At 44.0% G+C, this 26776-nt stretch overlaps 1 protein-coding gene across 5 annotated transcripts in view; it reads left to right on the forward strand.

The window, feature by feature from the left end:
• LIMS1 (LIM zinc finger domain containing 1) overlaps positions 1 to 25438 on the forward strand; it is a 141350-nt gene extending 115912 nt beyond the window's left edge. For 2 of the 5 annotated variants that reach the window (XM_050922518.1, XM_050922489.1), the window contains exons 4-11: positions 2291 to 2411; positions 4366 to 4515; positions 7963 to 8113; positions 11009 to 11101; positions 12746 to 12794; positions 16602 to 16677; positions 16956 to 17148; positions 23815 to 23906. In XM_050922518.1, coding sequence (XP_050778475.1) covers positions 2291 to 2411; positions 4366 to 4515; positions 7963 to 8113; positions 11009 to 11101; positions 12746 to 12794; positions 16602 to 16677; positions 16956 to 17103 — 788 coding nt within the window. In that variant the 3' untranslated portion in view covers positions 17104 to 17148; positions 23815 to 23906. Of the gene's footprint in view, positions 1 to 2290; positions 2412 to 4365; positions 4516 to 7962; positions 8114 to 11008; positions 11102 to 12745; positions 12795 to 16601; positions 16678 to 16955; positions 17150 to 23814 lie in introns of those variants that run through there. The other 3 variants (XM_050922508.1, XM_050922497.1, XM_050922494.1) reach the window with 2 other exon arrangements.
• Positions 25439 to 26776: the final 1338 nt, after the last annotated feature.

The following is a 26776-nucleotide window of genomic DNA, read 5'->3' on the forward strand; positions in this document are numbered from 1 at the left end:
TGTGATTGCACCATCTTCCCCTACCTCGATGAGTGGCCCCTTGTTACCAGGTCACGCCAAGAGGCCCAGGTGTCTACTGCAACAGTTGCTACAACTCCTCTCCTCTCTGGGGTTTAGCATAAATGCCGAAAAATTCGTTCTCACCCCTAAACTTTGGACTTCATCAGGGCATACTTAAGTTCAATCAGGCAAGGGCTTACTTTCTGAGAGACAGGTTTCAGGCTATGAATGTTATCATGGATCAGTTCATAACCAACCCAGGGTGCCTGTCAAGATCTGTCTTTCTCTCCTAGGTCATATGGCCTCATGCACGTCTCGCCTTTTGCAAGACTCCATTTTGTTTCCTACAAGCGTGGCTTCTGACTTTGTACTCACCAAACATGAGCACATGAGCACCAAAGTGATATTATTCCTGTCATGGTGGAAAAATCCCCATCAGGTTTGTGTTGGTGTTCCATTCCTCGCCTTCACACCAGAAAGGATGATGATTACTGATGCATTCCTGTTGAGTCGGGGAGCTTACATGGACAACCTTGTTCTCTCAGTGCTCACTAAGTCTCCATTTGAAACATTAGCTTCTTGTTTCGTGTCTCCCCTATCCATGAAGGTCACATTCCTGGTAGCCATCACCTCAGCCAGGTGGGTTGATGAGCTTGTGGCATTGATGGCAGAGCCTCCTTACGCTATATTGCATAAGGACAAGTTTCTATTACATTTATACCCTGAATTCACCCCCAGTCTGAGTTTCACCTGAACCAGCCTTTCCGCTTATCTGTATTCTTCCCAAAACGTCACACATCCTCAGAAGAAAGGAGGCTCCATTCCCTCAATGTTTGGCAAGCCTTAGCCTTTCATAACCTGCAGAGAATGAAGACAATCAGGGAATCCCCTGGACTATTTGTCACCATAATGGACAGGGCTAAGGGTCAGGTTATATTCTCTCAAAGAATCTCAAAATGGACGTTGGCCTGTACTTAGACAACTGATATCAGAGCAAATCTCCCCCCCCTCCCCCCCCCCCCCGCCATGGGGTAAGAGCTCATTCTGCAGGAACGCAAGTCTATGTCTTCATTTCAGTAGGTGCTTCTACTTGATAATTGTAAGCAGCTACATGGTGCTCAGTCCACACATTTATTATACACTATGCCGTGGTACAGGACTCCTCTGCTGATGCATCTTTTGGAACAGCAGTCCTTTGTTCAGCTCTGCCATCTACAATCTCTCAGCCTCCTATTTGAGTACTTCTTGTCAATCACCCACAGTGGAATACATATAGGAACCAACGCTCAGAAGAACAGAAAGTTACTTACCTTATAGTAACTGGAGGTTCTTTGAGATGTGTGGTCCCTGTTTATATTCCACTACCTGTCCTCCTTCCCCTCTGCTTTAGATCTTCTCTGATTCGCAGTAGAGAAGGAACTAGAGAGGTGGTCCTGCCGTTGAGCTCCTCAGTTGGAGGCTTAAGGTGAGCCTGGGTGCACGTGAAGACCTACAGACACTGCTTTCAGAATTTTCCAGCTCCAGGCACATGGAGCACATGCATACCCCACAGTGGACTACAGATAGGGACTGCACATCTTGAAGAACCTCCAGTTACTAAATATAAGTAACTTTCTTTATTCCAGTTTTTCTGAGTGTCAACAAAATTGGACATAGTCTTCAAAAGTTACCATGTTAGACAGATGAATAGAGAAATGACATCAAGTTGAGTGTGAAGCCTCATTTTGCTTGGCCAGCAAGAATTGCATCTATCATCACCTGATTTGTGTTTTATCCTTCAGTAGATGGTATGCTCTCCAGAGCTGCAACTGAGTTTTTCTCTGCATTTGTAAAGTGCCTAGAGCCTGTGGGAACTACTAGAGTATAAAACAAAACAAAAATCCTGCTAATCTGCTGGTTAGTCAAAGCAGAAAGGAGAAAGTAATTAGGAAAAAGTCATGCAGAATAAAGAACTGCATGAGTACCAAAACAGCATAAGAGATCAGATGACTGGAAAAGGTGAGGGATGGTAAAAGAAAAACACAGATATACAGAAAATGAAGTGTATGAAGGAGGGTGAGTAAATAAAGTGTTAGCTAGAAGGGGAAGTGCTTTGTTACTAAGGGAATTTGCTTTGAATTTGTAGCCAAGAATAAGGTTGAGAACCAGAGCCCCTGGAGCCATATACCTGAACCCGCAAGCTGGGAGTTTTTGGTTTATTTTACTTTGATGCAGTGTTACTTAAATCACTTTGGTATTTAAAAGAAAGTTGTTTTATTTTTTAACATCCAGATATTTTATTTACCTACAGGTGAGTTCATTATCGGTCGTGTTATTAAAGCTATGAATAATAGCTGGCATCCAGAATGCTTCTGCTGTGACATCTGCCAACAAGTACTGGCAGATATTGGATTTGTCAAGAACGCTGGCAGGTAGATCCTTCACCCCCTTCTGCATTGATTATAAGCAAAGTGGTGGTGAAAGGCTTTACAGTTTATTAAGGCTTCTAAAAATCTTTACCTCTTTAATAAAACACAGTTAAAGGAGTAGCTGAAGTATCTCTAAAAAAAAAAACGAGGAGTCCTTGTGGCACCTTAGAGACTAACAAATTTATCTGGGCATAAAGCTTTCTTGGGCTAAAACCCACTTCATCAGATGCATGGAGTGAAAAATACAATTCAGTTAAGGTGGAAGTGACACCTTCTTGTCAACTGTTGGAAATGGGCCACCTTGATTGCACTGGCCTCGTTACCACTACAAAGTAATTTTCCCTCCCTTGGTATTCACCCCTTCTTGTCCACCTTAATTGAATTGGCTCGTTAGCACTGACCCCCTACTTCATAAGGCAACTCCCATCTTTTCATGTGCTAGAATATATATTCTGCTTACTGTATTTTTCACTTCATGCATCTGATGAAGTGGGTTTTAGCCCATGAACGCTTATGCCCAAATAAATGTGTTAGTTTTGAAGGTGCCACAAGGACTCCTCGTTGTTTTTGCTGATACAGACTAACACGGCTACCACTCTGAAACCTGAAGTATCTCTGTTTACATGTAAGGTACCTTTATGGGGCAGGGATTCAAACAAGTCTCTCATGTGCAGAGAACACAGCTCAAGAATGAAATGTAAATGTTAAATATTGATTTTTTTTTAAATACTTTAAAAAAAGCATTTAACTAATGTTCCACTACACCTTCAGACTTTCCATCAGGGTCACCTTCTGGGTATATCAGTTACCTTATATCGCTCAGTGCCAGTGGTACTTTAAGATATAATAGAGGGAGAACATTTTGAAAGTAGTGTACCAGAGGTAGATAAATGTGTCCCATTAATGCTTTCACATGAAATATCAGAATTTTTTCTGGTGTGATTCCTGCAACTCATGCATCACAACCAGTGGTGCTGAGGTACTAAAAATTTAGATAAAAGTGCACAAACCTACGTTGCACCACTTGGAAATTCTGATGGCACCTCTCTAGAATAAAGTGCATTGCTATAGTGCATTGCTTTTTATTTTCTATTTTTAATGCTTTTTTGCGTGTTAATTTTGCCTGACTGAGATGATTTTATATTAGGGAGCCTGGAAGAAGTAGTAGTTTGGTTCATAAATAAAAATGTTGCTCTTAATTGCAAGCTCTTTCGAGGCCATTGTGGGCTTACTCTGACTTATCAGCAGCACCTTACTCCTGGAGTAGTCCCCTTAACTTCAGTGGGACTATTCATGAGTAAAGGTACTACAGCCCTATGGCCACTATCTTGCAAACAGATACATGCTTAACTTTAAGCGTGTGACTTCACATGGTAAAAGTGACATTCATGCATAAGTATTTTGCAGAATCAGGGCCTAAGTGAGCATTTAGTTTCCCATCTAAACTTCTGAGATTCACAGAGTAAAACACTTGGCAACAAAAATCTTTAGCAAATTCTAATTCCTTTTTTTACTTTTATGCATACATTAAATGCAAGAGAACAGAAGAATGAGCCCCTGGGCTGGATGGAAGTAAATTGACCATTTTTTCCCTTCTCTTGAGCTTAGGTTTCCCTTGGGGGGAGGGATAGCTCAGTGCTGTTTGAGCATTAGCCTGCTAAACCCAGGGTTGTGAGTTCAATCCTTGAAGGGGCCACTTAGGGATTTGGGGCAAAAATCAGTACTTGGTCCTGCTAGTGAAGGCAGGGGGCTGGACTCAATGACCTTTCGAGGTCTCTTCCAGTTCTAGGAGATAGGTATATCTCCAATTATTATTAAGGGTACTGCTCATATGATTTATTCAAATAACAGATTGAATTGAGATCCTAATAGATTTTTGTTTGTGTTTTTTATTGTGTGGTAAGATTCCAAAAAGTATTTATTATTGTTACCTTTTAAATTTTTTCTCTATTTTTAGGCATCTTTGCCGTCCTTGTCACAACCGGGAGAAAGCCAGGGGTCTGGGAAAATACATCTGTCAGAAGTGCCATGCCATTATTGATGAACAACCGCTTATATTCAAGAATGATCCCTATCATCCTGATCATTTCAACTGTGCAAATTGCGGGTAAACGTATTTTATAGAAGAAAAAAACTTTAAGAAAATGCTGATGTTCATTTGTTTTGTCTGTTTAAATTTAAAGTCAGCTTTATTAATGTAATCCATGTTATCAGAGTGTGATTCTTTGTCCTCTCTAGTAGCTAGACCGTATATGGAGGCTTGAGTCCGCCATTACTTCTAGGCTCATGGACTTGATCATTTGGTTAAAACTATAGAGACTTACAGATTACAGAAATCTAGGATGCAGTCCTCTCTCAGATAAGCTTAAATGAAAGCTGAGGTTCTGGAGAACAAGATGGTATCTTGGGTGAAGTTGTAGTATCACTGTGTGTACCCCCAGTTCTAGCTCTGGGCACAGATGAGGGTTTCAGTAGTGAGGAAAGGATAGATTTTGGTAATACTGTAAGAAACAAAAGTGACCTACTGAGAGACTGGATGCAGAGGAGAACAGGAGAGAGGTTGAAGATGACACTAAGGTTGCATTCCTTGGAGGATAGTCCAGTTACAAGTGACAAAAGAGATAGGAGGATGAAGTGAAGAGGAATTAAGAAGAAAGATGAGAATTTCATTTTGGAAAGAGATTCAGTTTGAAATGGTGATAGACGATGTGAGACTGGACAGAACCTCACCCCATGCAATCCTTTAAAATAATCGAACCATTTGTAACAGTGAGGGTAATAAACCACTGGAACAGTGGTAGGTTCTGGTTCACTTGAAATGTTATCAGACTTATCAGTGATCTGATTAACAGACACTCAAGTTTGTGTGGCACATAATATTGACTAGGATTTAAGATTATAAGCACTGTGGCCTGAAGGAATAAAAACGTCAAAATGCCCAAAACCGTAGGCTGAATGAACTGCTACTCAGCAGGAATCTTAATGATAAACTAAGAAATCTCAGTGACTTTTCTATTTTTCTTCACTTGTTTAAAAAAAATAAAAAGTGCAGCCCCTTCACCTCCCCTACTTGCTTCTGTCTTTTACTGCTTAACTTATTCCTCTGCCTCCTGTGGTTTTTAAAGCAAATTGTAAATTCTTCCCTCCTTTTTCTTTGAAACTGTGTGTCTTCAGCTGTGGCAGCTGGTCCTTATCTTTAGGCTGAGTCACTTCCACAATTTTTACAGGCTGCGATGGCAGCTGTGTCGACACAATACAGCAGAAAACCTATAGCTCTTGGGGCAATTGTGAGGAAAGAGTGTTTCTGCTTCAAATAGCTTTGCAGAGTATCTGTGGATTTTCAAAGTGGCCTCTGCAGCAGCTGGAAAAGGCAATTCCCCATCCCGTGGAGGGACTAAAGCTTGCATGGATATTAGCAGTGGGTAAACACAGATTTTCCCCCAGTGTTCCACGTCCTGCACAGAGATGCTGGATTGGAGGTATTATGGGAGATAACACAGGTGCACTAGTTTGTAGCTGACCATCCAGTAATTTGGTGGTAGGGAAGTTTTCACTTTAGATATTTAGTGCTACAGCAAAGATCAGTTTAAAAAGGATCTGTAATCCTAAAGCAAGAGCAACTAAATGAGACCACCACTTTTTATACAGGTTGAACCTCTCTAGTCTAGCACTCTCTGGTCCAGCAACATCCGTGATCCAGCATGATTTTATTTTATGTTTTTTATGCTTTATTTACTTATTTCCTTGTGCCAATACAGTAAAATTGTGTAACAACACTAACACTTTGTTATGAAGAGAGCCGGTAAGTCTTGGCTAGGTGGCATTGCAAGCGTTGTTCCATTTGCTCACCTCGGCAAGATAAAAATAAAGAGAGACCCGCTCACTACAATATGGACCTCCCATGTTCAGCAAATTCTCTGGTTTGGCACCGGTCAGGTCTGTAGGGTGCCGGACTAGAGAGGTTCAACCTGTAGTCCGTTTTAAAGCTTATTTCTGACAATGTCATTTAACTGTTCTTAATTACATAATTATTCAGATTGGATTCAGATCATCCAATTTAGTGGTTAAAACAAAGTAGCATACAGAGATTCTGAGATATTAAGAATATACATGACTGTCACATATAGGTACATATTTTCTTTATCCCTGAACCCTACAAAGGCATGCATGATTGACTTGGACCTAGAGCACTGTAGCAGGGTGGTTACCCGCTCCTGCCCTTTGCAGCTTAAAACAGCCCAGGAGGGGGCTGTAGCTGGAGCCAGAAGTCTGGGCTGATGGTGGGAGTGGCTGCAGCTGGGGGCCATGCCCCAAACTGAGCAATAAGGCTGTATAAGAAGGCCAGGGGAGCCAGAAGCAAAAAGAGTCTTCCTCTGGCTATAGAGGGAGAAGGGCCTGGCTGCTGGGAACTAGACAAGGTACCTAGCGTGGAACAGGGCTGGGGAAAGGCAGTGGAGCTGGGGAGCTCCTGCCTGGAAAGCCCTAGGCTGCGGCCTAGGATTAGGCCAAGAGGTACTGGGGTTGCAGGGTGCAACCTAGGGGTAGACCAAGGCAGCAGGTCCAAACCCCTTTACTGATGATGAGTGGCTGATACTGCAGTCTACCCCAGGGCGTGGGGCTAGACAATGACTGGCAGTAGCCAACACTGAAGCAAAGTGGGGATAGAGGGTGGGTGGGGTTCCCAGGGAGGGGAAACCCTAAGGAAAAGGGGTTGCTGCCAGGATGCAGAACCCCATGTAAAAGGGCACCGGGTCCAGGGAGTGACACGGGGGCCAGCAGGGACAGGTGGATTACTGGCCTACAGAGGGCGCTCTGAGCTGGAATTTGAGCTAATTCCCAAAGTAACCAGCAGGAGGCGCCGTGGGGGTGAGGCCGCCCGGTTACAGCACTAAATTCCAGTCTCAGTTATACTGATGTTAATTCAGAGGAAATCAGATGACTATAGTGGATTATACTAGTGTCACTGAGAACAGAAGTTAGCCCAGTGTATCTAGGACCTTGTCTACACTAATGAAGTTAGTCAATCTAAGTTATGCTAGTTAAATTACGTAAGTTATGTAGCTGAAATTGAGGTAGCTTAGATCGATTTACAGTGGTGTCTACACCATGCTGTGTTGGCAGGAAGCACTCTCCCATCAACATATCCACGTCTTCACCAGACCCACTAAATCAATGGATAGCAGCACTGATTTAGCGCGTAGTGAAGACACGCCCTAGATTTTACAAATGATCTTGTGTTCAGTGTCAATGGCATGTAAGAAAATGATGAAACTATTATAAATCAGATATTTAGAGAAAGTAAAAAAAATGCATGCATTATACTTATCACATATTTCTAAGTTTTCCATGCAAACATTCAATCTTCAAGATAAAATCCACTGAACCAGGCTATTTTGAACACTTGTATCCAAATCCCATAATGGAGTGTAAAAACATCTTTTGAAATAAATCCATAACAATAAAGTCATGGCTTCAAAACATCCCATTAACTGAAATCATTGTCTGTATTCTCAGATTCTGTGTGTTCATGTTTGATTCATTAATTTTTGAACAGGAAGGAACTTACTGCTGATGCCCGTGAGTTGAAGGGAGAATTATATTGTTTGCCATGCCATGATAAAATGGGTGTCCCCATCTGTGGCGCATGTAGGAGACCAATTGAAGGACGAGTGGTGAATGCTATGGGGAAACAGTGGCATGTGGAGGTAAATGTCAAAGAGTGTATTGTATTTTATAAATATTGGCATGAATATACTAGGTCTGGAATTTTATGGGTCAGTTTCAATAGAAAGGATTAGAAAATTTTACAGAAATGGTTGGTAAAGTAAGTTGTAGAGCATGTCTTCAGTTGTAATCACACATACAGTTTATTCCATTTGAAAATTTCTGCATTTTGAGAGAGATTCCCTATATTTCAGATGAGAAATAGTTGTAGAACTCAAAATATCTCTTAAATCAACAGAAACTTTTTAAATGTCTATATACACGAGGACACTGGCATGAAATATGGTTTAGCTGCCACAAATTTCCTGTGTGGTCTTGGGCAAATTATTTAATCTCTCTGTGTCTGCATCGCCTCGCCATCTATAAAATGGGGATAATAATGACATTGCCTACTTTACAGGCTGTGTATGAAGTTAAGTTTACTGTTCAAAAAGGTACTTTGAGATCCTTGGAAAGTTCTATAGAAGTGCAAAGTATTATACAGAAATGTAGTAATATTTTGCATAAATACTATTCATTACAAACTGAAGAATTGGTTTGAAATAAATAGGATGAAATTCAGTAAAGACAAATGCAAAGTGCTACACATAGGAATAATCAATTGTACAACTACACAATGGGAAATGACTGCCTACAAAGGAGTACTGTAGAAAAGGATCTGGGGGTTATAGTGGCTCACAAACTAAATATGAGTCAACAATGTAATACTGCTGCAAGAAAAGCAAACAGCATTCTGGGATGTATTAGCAAGAATGCTGTAAGCAAGATATGAGAAATAATTCTTTCACTTTACTGATAAGGCCTCAGTAGAAGTACAGAAATACTGGGTCCAGTTCTGGAAACTTCAGGAAACCACACTTCAGGAAAGATGTGGACAAATTGGGGCAAGTCCAGAGGAGAGCAACAAAAATGATTATTGTTGACTAGAAACTGTCAACTATGAGGAAACTGTCAACTATGAGGAAAGATTGAAAAAATTGTGTTGGTTTAGTCTGGAGAAGAAACGACTGAGAGGTGACATGATAAGTCTTCAAGTACATAAAAGGTTGCTGTAAAGTGTGTGTAGGGGAGAGAGGGGATACATTTTTCTCTCCACTGAGGACAGGACAAGAAGTAATGGGCTTAAATTACAGCAGGGGAGATTGAGGTTAGATCAGTGATTTTCATCCTGTAGTCCGTGGACCCCTGTGTGTCCACCCACTACATGTTAGGCAGTGGTTCTCAAACTTTTGTTTTGGTGATCCCTCTGAGTGTGACCCCCCCATTATAAATTAAAAACCTTTTTTATATTTAACACTATTATAAATGCTGGAGGCGAAGTGGGATATGGGGGTGGAGGCTGACAGCTCTCGACCCCACATAATAACCTTGCGATCCCCTGAGGGATCACGACCCATCAGTTTGAGAACCCCCTGGTCTAAAGGGTCTGTGAAAGATGACTATGAAAATAAAGTTTTAGTTCCCAGAAAAAGCATTCAATTTTTCTGATCAATCAAAAATATGTGAATACCCCCACCTACAGGTCAAAATGCAGAAGTACTCTGATTACCATAGAAACCCACAGTTTAGCAAACTTTCTCATGCTCCGTCAAATGTTATGCTGAGCACATGCAATATTTATATTTGAATTCTGTTTAATCAGTTTTCAGTCTCAGACTTCTGTGGTAGGGGTCCACAGACCACAGGTTGTATTTTGAAAGGGAGCCGCACCTTCATTTGAAATTTTTTAGGGGTCCAAAATGAAAAAAAGGTCATAGATCATAGAATATCAGGGTTGGAGGGGACCTCAGGAGATCATCTAGTCCAATCCCCTGCTTAAAACAGGACCAATCCCCAGATTTTTGCCCCAGATCCCTAAATGGCCCCCTCAAGGATTGAACTCACAACCCTGGGGTTGAAGACCATTGGTTTTAGATATCAGGAAAATCTTCCTAACTGTAAGAGTAGTTAAGCACTGGAACAAATTACCTAGGGAGGTTGTGGAATCTCTATCATTGAAGGTTTTTAAGAACAGATTAGACAAACACCTGTTAGTGATGGTCTAAAGATAATTAGTCCTGTCTCAGTGCAAGGGAATAGACCAGATGACTTATTGAGGTCCCTGCCAGTCCTACATTTCAATGATTCTGTTAGAGTTCCATAACACTACTTTGCCATCTATGACACCTTCTCTTTGAAAATCTTAAAGCATTTCACAAACAGTTGAGCATTTCAAAGAAGTGCAGGAGATTTAGCCATACATCTTTCATTAAATTTAATGGACTATATGTAGCTAAATCCTTTAAACTGCTTTGAAAATCTCAATCAATACATTTATCCTTACACCACATTCCAGTGAGGTAGGCAAATATTATGCCCATCTTATGGATGGGAGAATTGAGGCAAAAAGAAATTAAGTGACTCCCAAAGGGGCAGGGTCTTAAATGGAACCGAAATCTGCTTAGTCTCGCTCCCTTAATCATAAGATCATCCTTCCTCCTCAGATAACTTAAAATAAATAAAAAACACACCACCATTGACCAGGTTATTGTGACTGTCAAACAAGAAGCGTAGCAATAAAGTTTCTTTAAGTTAGTTTAAGAATTTTCCGCTATATCAATGCCATTTATCAACTAATAATGAATCCAAAACCTTTTCTTCAGTTTATTTTTTTCTTTAGTCTATTTTCTTTAAAATAAGACTTTAAAATGAGCAATATTTTGGTTTTTTATGTTTTAAATCTACAAATAATAAAAGTGATGTTTCTAATTTTAAAGAAGGCATTACCAGCAGACTGTCTTTCAATAATGCTCAGTCCTGAGGTTTATGTATCTGTTACCAAAGAAATGCCATTAACTCAACCAGTCCAGAGACAATTCATATAATTTTCTTTGCAGCATTTTGTTTGTGCAAAGTGTGAAAAGCCATTTCTTGGTCATCGTCACTATGAGAGGAAGGGCTTGGCATATTGTGAAACCCATTACAATCAGGTAAGGTTGAATTTTGTACCTTAGCCACTAATAAATTCATGATTCATCAACTCACTTATATCTGTCAGAGAGAAAAATATTAACACCAAGGGACTAGTTTTGCCTTCTGACAACCATCTGTGTCTTGAAAAGTAGTGTCTGTAGTATTGTAATTCCTTAAACATTTTAACATTTTTCTGCAAATGGTTCAAGTATTTTTACTAACAAAACTGTTAAGGACTTAACAAAACATTCAGTATATAGTCGGCCTTCAAATCCATAATTACTAATGACTGTAGGACTATTGGCTGTGAACTGCAAGGTCAGTGCACCTGTTCAGAGGCTACTAATTACACCCAAAGAATCCAAGGAAAATTTGTCACTCACTGTCTAGGGTTTAACACTAGGCCTTAGTTAATAGAGTGGCTTCCTTACAGCTGCTACTGCACGATAATATGACTCTACATGAAGATAGACTGTGTAACCCAGCTTGACTCACTTTTTCTCCATCTAAGACTACAAACACCAAATGCATTTGTCAGAGAACACCACCTAGTGACTACTTTTATTTTCATACATGGGTTATAGTCAGTGTTCCTTTTCCCTACAGATCCCTTTTTTATAGTCACTCAGATATCACAGTGAGGAGCATAGTTTTAACATCTGGATGAATAAATAGACAAGATATTTTGTGCGTATTCTGGTAACTGTTAAAATAAACTTGTTGCAATTATTTTAAACATGAGCAAACTGCAAAGTTTCACATGCAAACACCTTTTGGCAAATAAAAAGTGGGTAATAAGCTCGATAGTTCTCTGGCAGGGGTCAGCAACCTTTCAGAAGTGGTTGCCAAGTCTTCATTTATTCACTCTAATTTAAGGTTTCGCGTGCCAGTAATACATTTTAATGTTTTTAGAAGGTCTTTTTCTATAAGTCTATAATATGTAACTAAACTATTGTTGTATGTAAAGTAAATAAGGTTTTTAAAATGTTTAAGAAGCTTCATTTAAAATTTAATTAAAGTGGCCAGGACCCGGGCAGTGTGAGTGCCACTGAAAATCAGCTTGTGTGCCGCCTTTGGCATGCGTGCCATAGGTTGCCTACCCCGTTCTATGGCAGGTATTAATTACAGATTCCTGAATATTCAGTTTTGAAGGTTTGATGTTTGAAATATTGATAGTATAGCTGTAAATAATAAATGCCAAAGCACTACAGATGTTAGGTAAAATTTGGGCCAAAAGTAGAGTGGGAGGGTGGATGGGTGTGTACATAAAAATTGAAACTATGCAACAGAAACAGCAAGGCATTGTTCTAGACATGCAGGAGAACCTGAAAGTTCAAATTGACTACAAACAAGCGATATACAAAAGTGAAACTGTCCAGCTTAACTTTCCAAGATGAAAGAAAGGAAACAAAACATAATTAGTAGAGAACAAAAATTTAAACATTATTTTTCATCTTTAATAATGAAGGGTTGTATTTGTAATGGGAATGGAAAGGTGACTTTAAAAAAAAGGAATTGAGTAATTTGCATTCCTTTAATCTTATTGAGTTTGTTAGAAAAGTTGCTATGTCCATATGCTGAGCTGCAATTATTTTGTTTCTAAAATTCTATCCACGATAAGTTTTTTAAGTTAAAAATTCATATTTTCCCCCTATCCACAGCTGTTTGGTGATGTTTGTTTCCACTGTAATCGTGTGATTGAAGGAGATGGTAAGGATTTCTTAAATTGCATTTTTTTTATGTCACTTCAGTAGGAAGCACTTACTAAAAGAGGCACCAGGGAAAGAGAAGACTGGTGTTGAATCCCTTTCGAAATGCTGATTCCCATAATGCCTTTTTCTAAATTCTTCAGAGTTTCTGTGAGTGAAATAAGAGTGTAAAATGGCAAGGCCCCAATCCCTTAGTGAGTTTTACTCAGGCAGCTTCTTTTACCTGGGTGGAGCCCCCCTGACTTTAATAGACCTCAATGCAGGTGTAATTATCCACATGCATGCATCTCATTACAGAATTAGGTTCTAAGGGCCTGATTGTTAAAGGTATTTAGGTGCCTAAAGAGGCAGGGGGACCTGGCAGAGGAGTGAGCAGGCGAACAATGAGCCAGCAGCAGGGTAGGGGGTGGAGACCTTAAGACCCTCCCCTCTACTCCTCCCCCCTCCACTTGCCTGGAGCAGCCTTCGGGGCTGGCTGAAGCCCCGAGCCCCCCCACCTGCCCAGAGGAGCCCCAGGCTGACCGAAGCCCTGAGCCCCCACACCTGCCCGGAGGAGCCCCAGACCAACCCCAGCTGTGCCTCCCCTCCCCAGACCCAAGCCACCCAGATGTGTTTTTCATTATTATTTGGACTTCTGTTACGTCAAAGCATTTTTAATTGTTATACAGACAGCCACTTTTACCAAAAAAGCAAAAGAAATAATAATAAAAAGGACAGGAATGTGCAAAGCACCTTATTTGTGTTTTTATTCTGTTCGGTCCAGTAAAGAATACAGATAACTGTGCATGATTTTTATTATTGAGTCTGCAAAAAAAAACCCAAAATCTAACATACATAAATTACAATGATTTGGATGTATGTATGTGCATATTACCTTAGTAACGTTAGGAAAAAATAAATAATTTTAGGAAAAAGTGTCAGTGTGGCCACCAGCAAGATTTGGTGGCCGCACTCTGAGGCCACTGAAAATTTTGTTGCAAGAACCCCATATCTATCTAATTAGGATGGTTCTGACAAACAGCAGAATACCTTTCTCCAAAATGACACTTATTGGACAACTAGCACCCAGAAATTGCAGAGAGAAGTGCTTAACCAAGGGTGACAGCTACTATAATTGAACATGACTACAGCTGTCTGGCAATAGTCAGTTTCATTCATAATAGGCGGTTGGGTTGCCAACCCTCTCGGTTTCTCTGGGAGTCTCCTGGAATCAGACACTATCTCCCGGAAGCTACTGCAGCCACACTGGGAGATTTTGGCACTAAAAGTCCAGCGACACAGTGGGGCTAAGGCGGGCTCCCTGCCTGCCATGGCCCTATGTCACTCCTAAAAGTGGCCATCCTGTTCCTGCAGCCCCTGGGGGGGAGAGCCAAGGGGTCTCTGTGTGCAGTCCCTTCCCCGAGCGCTGACTCTGCAGCTCCCATTGGTTGGGAACTGCGGCCAATGGGAGCTGTGGGGGTGGCATTTGCTGGCACGGGCAGCACGTGGAGCTCTCTGCCTCACTCCCCTGCCCCCAGGGCTGCAGGGGATGTGCCAGCTGCTTCTGGGAGCGGCACGGGGCCAGGGCAGGCAGGGAGCCTGCCTTAGACGCCCTGTGCTGCCTGGCCAAAGCCTGCACCCCTCACTCCCTCCTGCACCCAAACTCCCTCCCAGAGCCTGCACCTCGCACCCCCTTCTACACTCCAATCCCCAGCCTCACGCTCAGCCTGGAGCCCCCTCCCACACTCCTGACCCCTCTGCCCCAGCCCAGAGTCCACACCCTAATCCAGTGAAAGTGAGTGAGGTGAGGGAGAGCAAGCGAAAGAGTGTGTGGGGAATGGAGTGAGCGGGGGCCTTGAGAAAGGGGCGGGGCAAGGGTTTTGGGGTTTGTGTGATTAAACAGTTGGCAATCCTACTAGGCAACCTTAGGTGCATTTTTATAGTGGAGCTGCACCTGTTGACCTGAACTAAGAAGAGGAAATAGACCATTTTTTGGGAAGAGAAGAGGTGGAAAGTGTTAGGATCTTTATTTGAATGTTCAAATGGACCAATACCAGAATTCAGCCAAAGATTTCTTTATTAATCCAAAGACCAAATTGGCTTTTATACGGTTACTTTAAGCATGAGTTAGCTAAACTTAGCATAACTAAACTTAATATGTACCCATATAACAGCTATCAATCCTAAGTATTGCTAGGATACACCTCTACCCCAATATAATGCAGTTTGATATAACGCAAATTCAGATATAACACGGTAAAGCAGCGCTCCGGAGGACAGGGCTGCTTTACCGCATTATATTCGAATTTGTGTTATCGCAAGTGGTTCCTTTTCCCTCCCCTCCTTACTTGCTGCAGCCCTCCCTGCCCCAGCTTACCTCTGCCTCCTCCCATGAGCGCGCCGGAGCTCCACTTCTCCCCCCTCCCTCCCAGGCTTGCCACGCCAATCAGCTGTTTTGCACGGCAAGCTTGGGAGGGAGGAGAAGCAGAGCTGAGCGGCGTGCTCATGAGAAGAGGAGGCGGCAGCGGAAGTGAGCTGGGGCAGGGAGTGGTTCCATTGTGCCCCCCCACCCTTGCTACGGCCCCCTGCCCCAAATCATTTCTGCCTCTACCTCCTCCCTCAAGCACCCGCTCAGCTCCGCTTCTCCTCCCTCCCAGGCTTGCCATGCCAATCAGCTGTTTTGCACGGCAAGCCTGGGAGGGAAGGGAGAGAAGCGGAGCTGCGGCGCGCTTGTGGGAGGAGATGGAGTGGAGGTGAGCTGGGGCAGGGGGCCCACGGCAAGCAACGGGCGGGAGGGGGCGCAGAGGAACTGCTTCCTGCTCCAGCTCATCTCTGCCTCCACCCGAGTGCGTTGCCACGGCTTCGCTTCCCCCCCTCCCTTGTTCGGCCAAACAGCTGATTGGTGTGCCAAGCCTGGGGTGATGGGGGAAGCTGGGGTGGGGAGCGGTAAAAGCGGTTCCTCTCCCTACCCCGATATAACACGGCCTCACCTATAACACAGTGAGATTTTTTGTCTCCTGAGGACTGCGTTATATCGGGGTAGAGGTGTACTTACAACAGGATTAGGCCCGGGATGCTCAAACCCATATTGGCTGGCTTCAGCTAAACAAGCAGGCACTAGCACGTGGTCCCATCTAGTCCCTTCCCTCTTTCTACATATCTGACATCACTGAGTTTTAGGTATCCACCTTTGTCAAAACTGGTTAGAACAGTGCTTGACCAGTTTGCTAGCAAATGCCCCAGGGCTTGAAGGACTTCCCTCACAATATTTCACTCATCTCTATCATATCTGCAAACGTTAGAGGAACTTCTCCTCCCATGAATCATTCCTTGCTAACAAAGGTCTCATGTTTCATTTCTCTAAGTTTCGTTTCATTCTTTTTCCTAATAAAGCATGCCTTAGGTTTCATTTCTTACTTCTCAGCAACCTTATGTAAAGCAAGCAGGATAGGAAGAGGAAGTAGAGACATAAACAAAGGTGGAAAGAAAGGCAACTTTGATTCAAGATCAAAATGGAGCTCTTCCAGAGCAGAGCTATCACAAAACAAAGAGCAGAGCTAAATGTTAAGCATCAGCTTAAACACTGAAGTAATTTAGAGGCATCTATGCCTCCTACACAGCACTTCCTTACAGTATATGCGTATGTGTGTCTCCTTACCCTCACTTCATTTTCATTATTATGGCCCCTAATTTTATCCCTAATTGAGAAATAGGTTTTAAAATAATCACCTTTTGCTGTTCGTCTTATGAATGTGTAAATTTCAGAAGTTTTTAACAAATGCCTTTGTTTATTAAACTGCTAATATTGTCTTTTTCTCCCTCCCCCTAGTTGTGTCTGCTCTGAATAAGGCATGGTGTGTGAACTGTTTCGCTTGTTCCACTTGCAACACTAAGTTAACACTCAAGTAAGTTTATCAGATAGTTTAAGAAGATGGAAAACAGTTGTGATCTCTTCAGAATAGATCAATAGTCACCTTTCAAGTACAGCTGTTATAGTTTAACTGTAATGGTTATATAATCTTTACAGATAACTTCTTGTAAATGATATATGTATTTGTTCCTTTTGCTCCATTTACTACTTTAAAATCTATTTTTGCTTTGTGTTCAGTTCTTCTTTCAGCTATGACTTATTCTTAAATCTTTTCCTGTTCTTTCCACTGTTTCCTCTGTGTCTTATCTAAAGGGATAAGTTTGTTGAAATTGATCTAAAACCTGTCTGCAAACACTGTTATGAGAAAATGCCAGAAGAATTTAAACGTCGACTTGCCAAACGGGAGCGAGAAGCAAAGGATAAAGACAAGCTGAAAAAGAAAAAGCCAGTTTGTTTGTAAACTTTTCTTTTCCTCCTGTCACCATCTCTGCTCCTTTCTTCTTTGGTCAGTGTTTAGGACATGTATTTTTCTTTTGGTTTTCTGCATGTGTTTGTGATAATCAAAGACAGAACAACTATTAATTTCCACATATCTATGATATGAAATTTTGAACACTACATTTTAATATGTTAAGTTTAGGCCGTTGTGCTCAGAAATAGAGTGTGCAAGGTTTCTTAAACTGCAAAATTCATAAATTTTGGACTTCTCAGAAAAATTCTTACCTTGCTGAACAGACTGTTCTAGACCACTGTGTAGCTATGATTTCATTCCAGCTTCCCAAATGTCATGTTTTGTGCATATAGTTAATTACATATGCCGGTAGGCATTTGTGTGCATGCAGGCTGAATAGTAGTTAGCTGTCCACCTGCCTATCTGCATGCTCAAATGCAGGATTATGCTTAGAAAACTTGGGGATGCAGATTTAGAAGCTAGCTGTGAAAACCTGATAGTTTTGAAATTCCACTTTTAGTAAATGCCTTGTGCTTCCATTTTAACATCCCACAAAATAGTTTCGAAGCTAATATAAAATGTCAGTCCTTGAAAACAATATTGTATGCTGAGTACATTTTCTTGTTTTACTATGTTTTCACTAACATTAACATTTTGCTCCATTTTCAAATTACTGTATCACAACAGCCCTCAATTAGACATATAACCGTAATTCAATAGCAGGGACGGGACTGTGCAAATCTACATATTATTCTTTGAGTGCTTGCTAATGTCCATTCCATTGTAGGTGTGCGCGCACCCACGTGTGCAGCCATTGGAGACTTTTGCCTTAGTGGTACCCATAGGGCCAGCTGTGGCACTCTCTGGAGTGCCGCGCTCATGGTGTGGTATATCAGGCATCGCCAGCCCCGCGCCTTCTCAGTTCCTTCTTACCGCCCATGGTGGTTATTCAGAGCGTCTCTGTCCCTTGCTTCACAAGTGGTCAGTGGTTTTTCTTCATCTGTTTAGCCTTGTGCTTCTTTGTAGATAATTTTAAGTGTTGTTAGTTAGTAGTTAATTACCTTTTAAGTGTTTAGTTAGTATCCAAGCAGGAACTTCCCCTCGGGAGGGCATGCCCCAATCTCCAGGTTTCAAGCCGTGTTCGTCCTGTAACAGGCCTATGCCTGTTAGTGACCTGCACAAGAGCTGTTTACAGTGCCTCGGGGAAAACCATATAAAGGAGCATGGTCGTATGTGCCAGAACTTTCGTCCACGGACTCAGAAGGAGCATGAAATCTGCCTCTGGGCCCTCCTGATGCAGCCTGCCCTGCATCCAGCTTCGGAGCCAGTGTGGCCCAAACTGGCACCCAGCGCTTCAGCTTCGGTGCATAGCACACCTCCAGCACCGGGTTCATCCCAGCACCGATCTCCGTCACCAGTGCCAAAGAAGAAGCCTAAGACGACCGCACCAGCCAAGACCAACTCAGAGGCCCTGGGGAAGGGACTCTGTTCACACCTTCCACCCACTCCAGACCCGTTGAAGGGTTCAGCCATGGGGGGTTCTTCCCCCAGAAAGGACCCGCCACCGACTCCAGGGAGCGGTAAAGGGCCTAAGCAAATGGCGCAACTAGCCCCCTCCAAAGGCCTCGCACCAGGAGAGTCCACGGTGCCTCCTCTCCATGTGGCAAAGGACCCGGCTACGGCTCCCTGTGAGGGCAAGCCCGCCGGAAAGGCCTCCCACAAATCCGGTGAGTGCTGCCAGTCTCCAGAACCAAGACGAAGCCAGAAGTTGCCATGTTCTTGGTCTCCATGTTGGCCCATGTCTCCAGTGAGCCACTACAAATCACTGGTACCGTGCTCCCAATCTCCGTTGTTGCACCAAGGTTCGCCCAGTCGTCGTCACTCACCCTGGTACCAGTACTCGTCCCGCCGTTGGTCACCATCACCAAGAACTTGAGGGCACTTCCAGACACGATGCCACTCCCTCTACCCCCGGCACCGGTCTCCAGCAGCAACCGTGAGCTATCAGACTCAAGCCTCCACAGCTCCTCCCTGGTCATCGGAAGGAGACGACTTATCGGGCTTGGAGATGCAGTTCAGTCCCTCGTCCAGTGGGCTCCAGAGGGCACATCAGCAACATCGGTGCTGATCAGGCGTGAAAGCCAGTGGCCAACTCAACGGCTGAATTGGAACATATGGGGTGTTCCTGTCATGCCGGTGCCCCACTCCTTCCAGCCCTCATTTGCCACATCAGACAGACCACAGGCAGCACTCCTGGCACCAGGCTTGGTACAGGACGTCACACTGACCGCCTCGTGTAAGGAGCCAGTATCCAACCCAAGGCCCGCCCACCCATCCAGTCATCTTCCTCCTCCCCGGATGAAGCAGTAGCAGCACCTTCCAGAGCTAGCCCAGCGGACAATTTCCGCAAGCATCAGGCTGTGCTCTGCAGGGTGGCAGCTAACTTGGGCCTCCAAAGTGGAGGAGATTGAGGAGCAGACGGACATGCTTTTTAATGTGCTCTCTGTGGCTGCCCCAACCCAGGTCATGCTGCCAGTTCACGAAGGGGTTCTGAATATCGCCATGGCCATCTGGCAGACCCCATCCTCCATCCCGCCCACCTCGAAAAAGGTGGAAAACTACTTTGTTTCTGCAAACCAGTTCGAGTACTTATATACTCATCCACCACCAGGTTCTTTGGTCGTGTTGGTGGCCAGTGAGCTGGACAAATGGGCCCACCAGTTCTACCCCTAAGAATAAAGAGGCAAAAAGACTGGACTTATTTAGCCGAAAGATTTTTTCTATGGCTAGGCTCCAGTTTCGAGTGGCAAATCACCATGCCTTCTTGGGCCGCTACAATTTTAACTTGTGGGGCTCTCTCCTAAAGTTCATGTCCCAGGAAGCAGCCCAGGAATTTGCCACCTTGGTCAGGGAAGGGACTGCGGCTGCTCAGTCCTCTCTCCAGATGGCCTGGGATGCTGCTGATTCAGCTGCCCGAGTGGTCGCCAGAGTGGTGGTCATGTGGCGCAGCTCTTGGCTCCAGACTGCCAGCCTGTCCTCAGAGATGCAGGCCTCAGTCCAGGACCTTCCATTTGACAGTGTCAGCCTGTTTTCTGATCAAACAGATGTGCATCTGCATGACTTACAGGACACAAAGGCGACCCTCCGCTCCCTGGGGATGCACACACCTCAATCGTCTAGGCAGCCATTCCAGCCTCCCCACCTCCTAGGCAGTGGCAGCCTCGACAGGGGCCTAGAAGGAAAAGGGACACTGGGTTCAACTGCCACTGCCCTTCATCATCCCAACCTCCTGCACAACCTGGTCTGGCAAAACACCAGGGGGGCCAGAAGAGGTCATTTTGAGGGTGTGCTCAGGAGCAACACACTAGCCAACTGCCTGGATCATTCTTGCCCTTTTCTTGACCGCCTTTTCTCTGACCACTTGGCCTGGTCGCGGGTTACCTCAGACTGTTGGGTCATAGACATAGTGTTTCGGGGCTATACCCTCCAATTTTTGGCCGCCCCACATTCTTCGTTTCCTCCCCCCACTTCCCCAGCTCCTCATTCAAGAGGTTGAGAACCTCCTACACCCAGGGGCTGTGGAGGAGCTTCCTCGGGATATGCAAGGAAGAGGATTCTACTCCCGCTACTTCCTAATCCCAAAGGCAAATGAGAGGTTCAGACCCATCCTGGACCTGCGGGGCCTCAACAAGTCTTTGTTGAAGTTCCACATGGTATCCCTGGCTTCCATCATCCCTTCTCTGGATCCGGGGGTCTGGTACACTGCTTTCAACTTAAGACACATATGTTCATGTCTCTATCTTCCAGGGGCACAGTTGTTTCCTGCGCTTTATAGTGGCAGGGCGCCACTTCCAATTTACGATGCTGTCCTTAGGCCTGTCCTCAGCCCCCAGGGTCTTCATGAAATGCATGGCATTGGTGGGGGCTTACCTGAGGTGTCGAGGGGTTCAGATCTTTCCATATCTCGACGACTAGCTTATCAAGTGCAGGTCTTCAGAGGAGGTCCAGAGGAGCTTTGATCTTGTGCTCTCCACCTGCAGCGACTTGAGTCGCCTAATAAACACAGAAAAATCCACATTAGCACCAGTTCAACGCATAGAGTTCATCTGTGCGGTTCTCGACTCCAGGTGGGCCAGGGCATTCCTGCCAGAAGCGCGTTTTCAAGCCATGTCGAACCTGATCACCCACACACAGAGCCAACCACTCACCACGGCCCACACGTTCCTGCAACTGATGGGCCACATGCACCTATGTTGTAAGCCACGCCTGGCCTCATCTGAGGCCCCTACAAATGTGGTTGGCCTCAATCTACATTCCCAGCAGGCATTCCTGAGTGGTCACAGTGCTGAGTCATGTCCTCTCACCGCTCAACTGGTGGGATGCCAGGTTGGTGCTGTGGGGAGTTCCTTTTGCGACCCCGTCACCATTGCTCACGTTGGTCTCAGAAGTGTCGGACCTGGTCTGGGGAGCTGTTGGCTGCAACACAACCTAGCCCTTCATATCAATGTCAGGGAACTCAGAGCAGTTCACGTGGCATGCCAGGCTTTCCTGCCCCACCTGGAAGGCAAGGTGGTGCAGGTCCTGACAGACAATACGGCCGCAATTTACTACTTGAACAGGCAGGGTGGCGCCAAGTCTTTGGCCCTCTTTCAGGAAGCGACCAGCCTTTGGGACTTCTGTGAGCAGCAGGACGTTCATCTGGTGGCCGGATCGCCTAAGCAGGAGCTTCTTGTCTCACCATGAATGGCCACTCCATCCAGAGGTGATCAACCTGATCTTCTGAAGGTGGGGGAAGCCCCAGCTGCACCTTTTCACATCCAGACAGAACAGGAAGTGCCACATGTTCTGTTCTCTGCCGGGCAGGGACAAGGGCTCCCTGTCAGATGCCTTCCTCATCCCACGGTCGGGAGCAGTCATGTATGCCTTCCTGCCAGTGCTGCTGATCCACAAGGTCCTGCTCAAGGTGAAGCAAGACAAAGCTTCAGTCACCCTCATAGCCTCGGCATTGCCTCATCAGCACTGGTTTGCCATGCTCCTGATGCAGCCACTTCGGCCAGATCTACTGTCCCAGAACCATGGCAAACTGCTTCACCTGAACCTGGCGGTGCTGCACCTGATGGCGTGGTTTCTACAGGGAGGAGCGGCAGTGTTCTGCCAGTGTCCAGCAGGTCTTGCTGAGTAGCAGGAAGCCCCCCACCAGGGCAATCTATGTATTGAAATGGAAGCAGTTCATGTGCTGAGCCACAGATTGCCATATCCAGGTTGAAGGAGGTCCACCTGCAGGATGTCCTGGACTATTTACTACATCTGAAGCTCCAGGACCTGTTGCTGTCCTCAATCAAGGTGCATCTGGCGGCCATTTCGAGTTTCCACCCTCCGTTTCAAGGCAGGTTGGTCTTTGCTCATCCCACGACAGCATGGTTTCTGAAAGGTCAGGATTGCCTTTACCTGTATGTCCAAGACCCAGTCCCTTCTTGGGACTTGAACCTTGTACTCTCCAGGCTCACAGGGCCTCTCTTTGAGCTCCTGGCTTCCTGCTCCCTTCTGCTGTTATCCTGGAATGTCTCTTTTTGGTCGCTATAACTTCAGCTCGTAGGGTGTCTGAGATCAGGATGCTCACATCCAAGCTTATACGTATACGATCTTCTATAAGGACAAGGTCCAGCTGCTTCTGCACCTGGCCTTTCTGCCCAAGGTCGTCTCTCAGTTCTATGCAAGTCAGGACATATATCTTCCAGTCCCTTGCCCGAAGCCTTATGCAAGGGATGAGGAACGCAAGCTGATCACCTTGGACATTAGGGGAGCTCTGGCCTTCTACATAGAGAAATTGAAGCCATTCCATAAGTCTTCACAGCTGTTTGTTGCTGTTGTGGACCAAATGAAGGGTTGTCCAATGTCCACCCAGAGGATCTTGTCCTGGATCACAGCCTGTAGCCGCTACTGCTATGAGCTGGTGAAGGTGCCCCTGCCACCGACTGTGATGGCCCACTCCACTCGGGCACAGGCCTTGGCGGCGGCCTTCCTCACTCAGGTGCCGATCCAGGAAATTTGCCATGCTGCAACCTGGTCATCCATCCACACGTTTGCCACGCACTATGCGCTGAACCAGCAGGCTCAGGCTGATGCGCGTTTTGGCAGAGCAGTACTACAATCTGCAAGATTGTGAACTTTGAGCCCACCTCCTGGGATTCTGCTTGTAAACCACCTACAATGGAATCGACATGAGCAAGCACTTGACAAAGAAAAAATGGTTACCCCCACCTTTTTGAAACTGTTGTTCTTCAAGATGTGTGGCTCATGTCCATTCCATTACCTGCCCTCCTGCCCCTCTGTTGCAGTTGTTGGCAAGAAGGAACTGAGAGGGCGCAGGCTGGCGGTGCCTGATATACCGCACCATGAGTGCGGCACTCCAGAGGGTGCCACAGCCGGCCCTATGGGTATCAATAAGGCAAAAGTCTCTGACAGCTGCACACGTGTGCATGTGCACACCTACAATGGAATGGACATGAGCAACACATCTCGAAGCACAACTGTTACAAAAAGGTGGGTAACCGTTTTTTGAAAACTCTGTCAAGATGCCCTTTGAATAGTAATTGACTTGTTTCTTACAGTTCATAAAGAGTTTATATTGTGTTTTTTGAAATTCTCAATATGGAATGCTACAAATACTCTTTGAAATCTCTTTCACTAAAGATATTTTTCCTTTTGTATCATTTGTAGGAACAAATTTGTTGAATTTGATATGAAGCCTGTCTGCAAGAAATGCTATGAGAAATTTCCTTTGGAGCTGAAGAAAAGATTGAAGAAACTAGCTGAAACTTTAGGGAGGAAGTAAAGCCTCCTTCTAATCTCATCTTCCTGTGCAAAAACGAGAAAATATTACAGCTATTACTTGACTTTTATTTTATTTTTCTTTGAGGCTGCAATTAGCAATACATAAGCAAAAAAAAGAGTTTCCTTGATGCATGACTAGCTTCATACTAAAGTACTTTCCTCCTTATCTCCCGCAAAACATGCATCTAAAAACCCTCTACATTTTATATAAACGTCATAACTGGCAAAAACAAAATATATGTTCAGTTCTGTATTTGATATTTACATGTATACGTATTTGTTGATATGTAGGTTGTTCTTGCATAGTAAATTGTAGATACAGATTCATGTTAAACTCTTATGGCTCTGGTACTGCAGTGGGATCTGCCTTGTACCCACTGATATCAGTGGGATTCTGTGCAGACATAAGATCTGCTTGTGCATATCCTGCAAGGACTTAACAGACAAGCCTAGCTTTCTGTACACAAAGAGTGCCGTTGAAGTTAATGGTAATACTCATGCACAGAATTAAGCATGTTTGTAAGTCTTTAAATGACAGTAGCATCCCTTTTTATGGAACTATTCATTTTTTAGATTCAGATCCAAGTAGTCATTATGAAGCCTTATTTTAAATGTCTCTGAAGAAAGTCAGACTTCTAAGTGCAACCACTGCAAAAGTGTAGTGCCTTTAATAGATAATTCTTAGATAATTAATCTTTGTATATCAGACTTAAAAGTTGTAATGGAAATACAGAAAACATATTCCTGTTGCAAGAAATATGCATATTCAGAGCTACCTGAATTTTGTTATGTTCCGTTTAAAATAATCCAATAACGTTCATGAGTGTTTTTGTATTTTACTTACATTTTGTGCCTTATTCTTCTGTATCTTTCACAATAGTATTCCAAAAATTTGATGCATTAAATATATATACAGTTTTATTTTTATTTTATATTTTTATGCAGAAAATGTATACCAGGTATTATAAGAGATAATACGCTTTAACTACTTCAACTCTATAGGACGTATGCAATTGTTTTTTCAAATATTGAGAACACCTGAATTTTAAAAAAATACATTATGTTGCTTCTAGGCTGAATTAATTTTTTTAAGAGTACATGAAATAATTCTCTTTCATCTCTTAATGTTACTTTTACACCACTGAGTGTATGTATAAATAGTCTATCCTGGGAGGTGCTGAGCACCTTCAGCTTCTATGTCAGCCTTGAAGGACTGGGTCCAAACTGATCAGAATTCCCTATAACATACTTCTAAGTCTTATGCTATTCATTTGTATTCATAAAGGATCTAGGGGGGGTTTCCCTTCCTTTAGAAAAGTGCAGTAGTATGGCAAACTTGTTTAACAAAATTAATAAATATTTTTTTCCTTTACTATAGCAACTTAAACAGATTGTATAGGATTATATTCTACCAACTAAAGTTTCATTTCATATCTTTAAGAAAAAATATCCCTTAGTTGGTTTAAATGCTAAGCTTCCCAGTGTGATTAATAAAGACTATAGAATACAACTTGTCTAACTTTTTCTTAAAGGGATGTTTGGTGGTGAAGGTGAGAGACCCCGTATATGTTGTCTTATTGTAGCCCCGTATATGTTCTCTAATATGTAGCCTTATTAGTGCTACACAGAGTACCGCCCACAATTTGTTGTGTTATTGAACTTGTCAGAAGTGATTCCATAGTTAAGGCTGTATTTCCCTTACTGTACTTTTCCCTTAAAGCAGAACTAGAGTCCGTCTATTTCCGACTTTAATAAATTACTTTAGCTTTTAAATTTCAGATACTGTTCAGTGGATAGTTGAACTGTCTAGGAAATGTTTCAGATAAAATACATGCTAACTTTTCCTAAAATAAAATAATTTAAAATAGGCTAGTTTTGAAATTTACCCCTGAATGCTGCCCACCCTCATCCAACACACAGTCAGTCACCATACATTTTCACATTAGCACACGGGTCACATTGGATATTTAACAACTATGCAGAATAAATTTATCTTCCTTACTCATTATAATCAAAACTAGAAAAGACCAAGGAACTTCAGAGGGCCCAACTCTAACTAGTGAGCGGCTAACATGATCCCATATCAGAGGGGTAGCCGTGTTAGTCTGAATCTGTAAAAAGCAACAGATGGTCCTGTGGCACCTTACAGATTAACAGACGTATTGGAGCATAAGCTTTCGCGGGTGAATACCCACTTCGTCGGATGCATGATCCCATATGAAATTCACTGATGACAAATGCAAGGTAATAAACATTGAAAAGTAAGTTAAATCCATACACTTATTGAGTTCTAAGTTAACTGTAACATACCAGGAAAAAGACCTGGGCATCACTGAGGACATCATCGTGTGGCAGCGGTACTGTGTAAATGTTATAATATATGCAGTGGTGAGCTGGAGCCGGTTTGCAGGAACCAGTTGTTAAATTTAGAAATGCTTTTAGAACCGGTTGTTCCAGGGCAACCGGTTCTAAAAAAGCTTTTAAATTTAACAAAACCTCGGGCAGCTGTCCACCCTGCCCCCGGCCCCAGTTCACATCCTCCTCCTCGTCCCCCTCCACTGCTTCCCGCGAATCAGATGTTCACGGGAATCCTGAAACAAGCAGTAGGCAGGTAAGCTGGGGCTGGAGGGCACGAGGAGGGCTCCACGGAGGCACAGCGCGGCCCTGTCCAGCTCCCCTTGGCCCTGGCCTGGCCCCAGCTGAGCGCCCCTGCCTGGTCCCAGCCAAGCACCCCCGGCTCTGGCCGCAGCGGCTCCGGCCCGGCCCGGGGAATCGGGCCCCGCAGCGCCGGTCCCGCTCGTGGCTTAGCGGATCGAGCCCAGGGAGTCGGGCCCCGCGGCGCCTGTCC

Source organism: Gopherus flavomarginatus, chromosome 1 (assembly GCF_025201925.1).
Source record: "Gopherus flavomarginatus isolate rGopFla2 chromosome 1, rGopFla2.mat.asm, whole genome shotgun sequence".
Classification (NCBI taxonomy): Eukaryota; Metazoa; Chordata; order Testudines; family Testudinidae; genus Gopherus; species Gopherus flavomarginatus.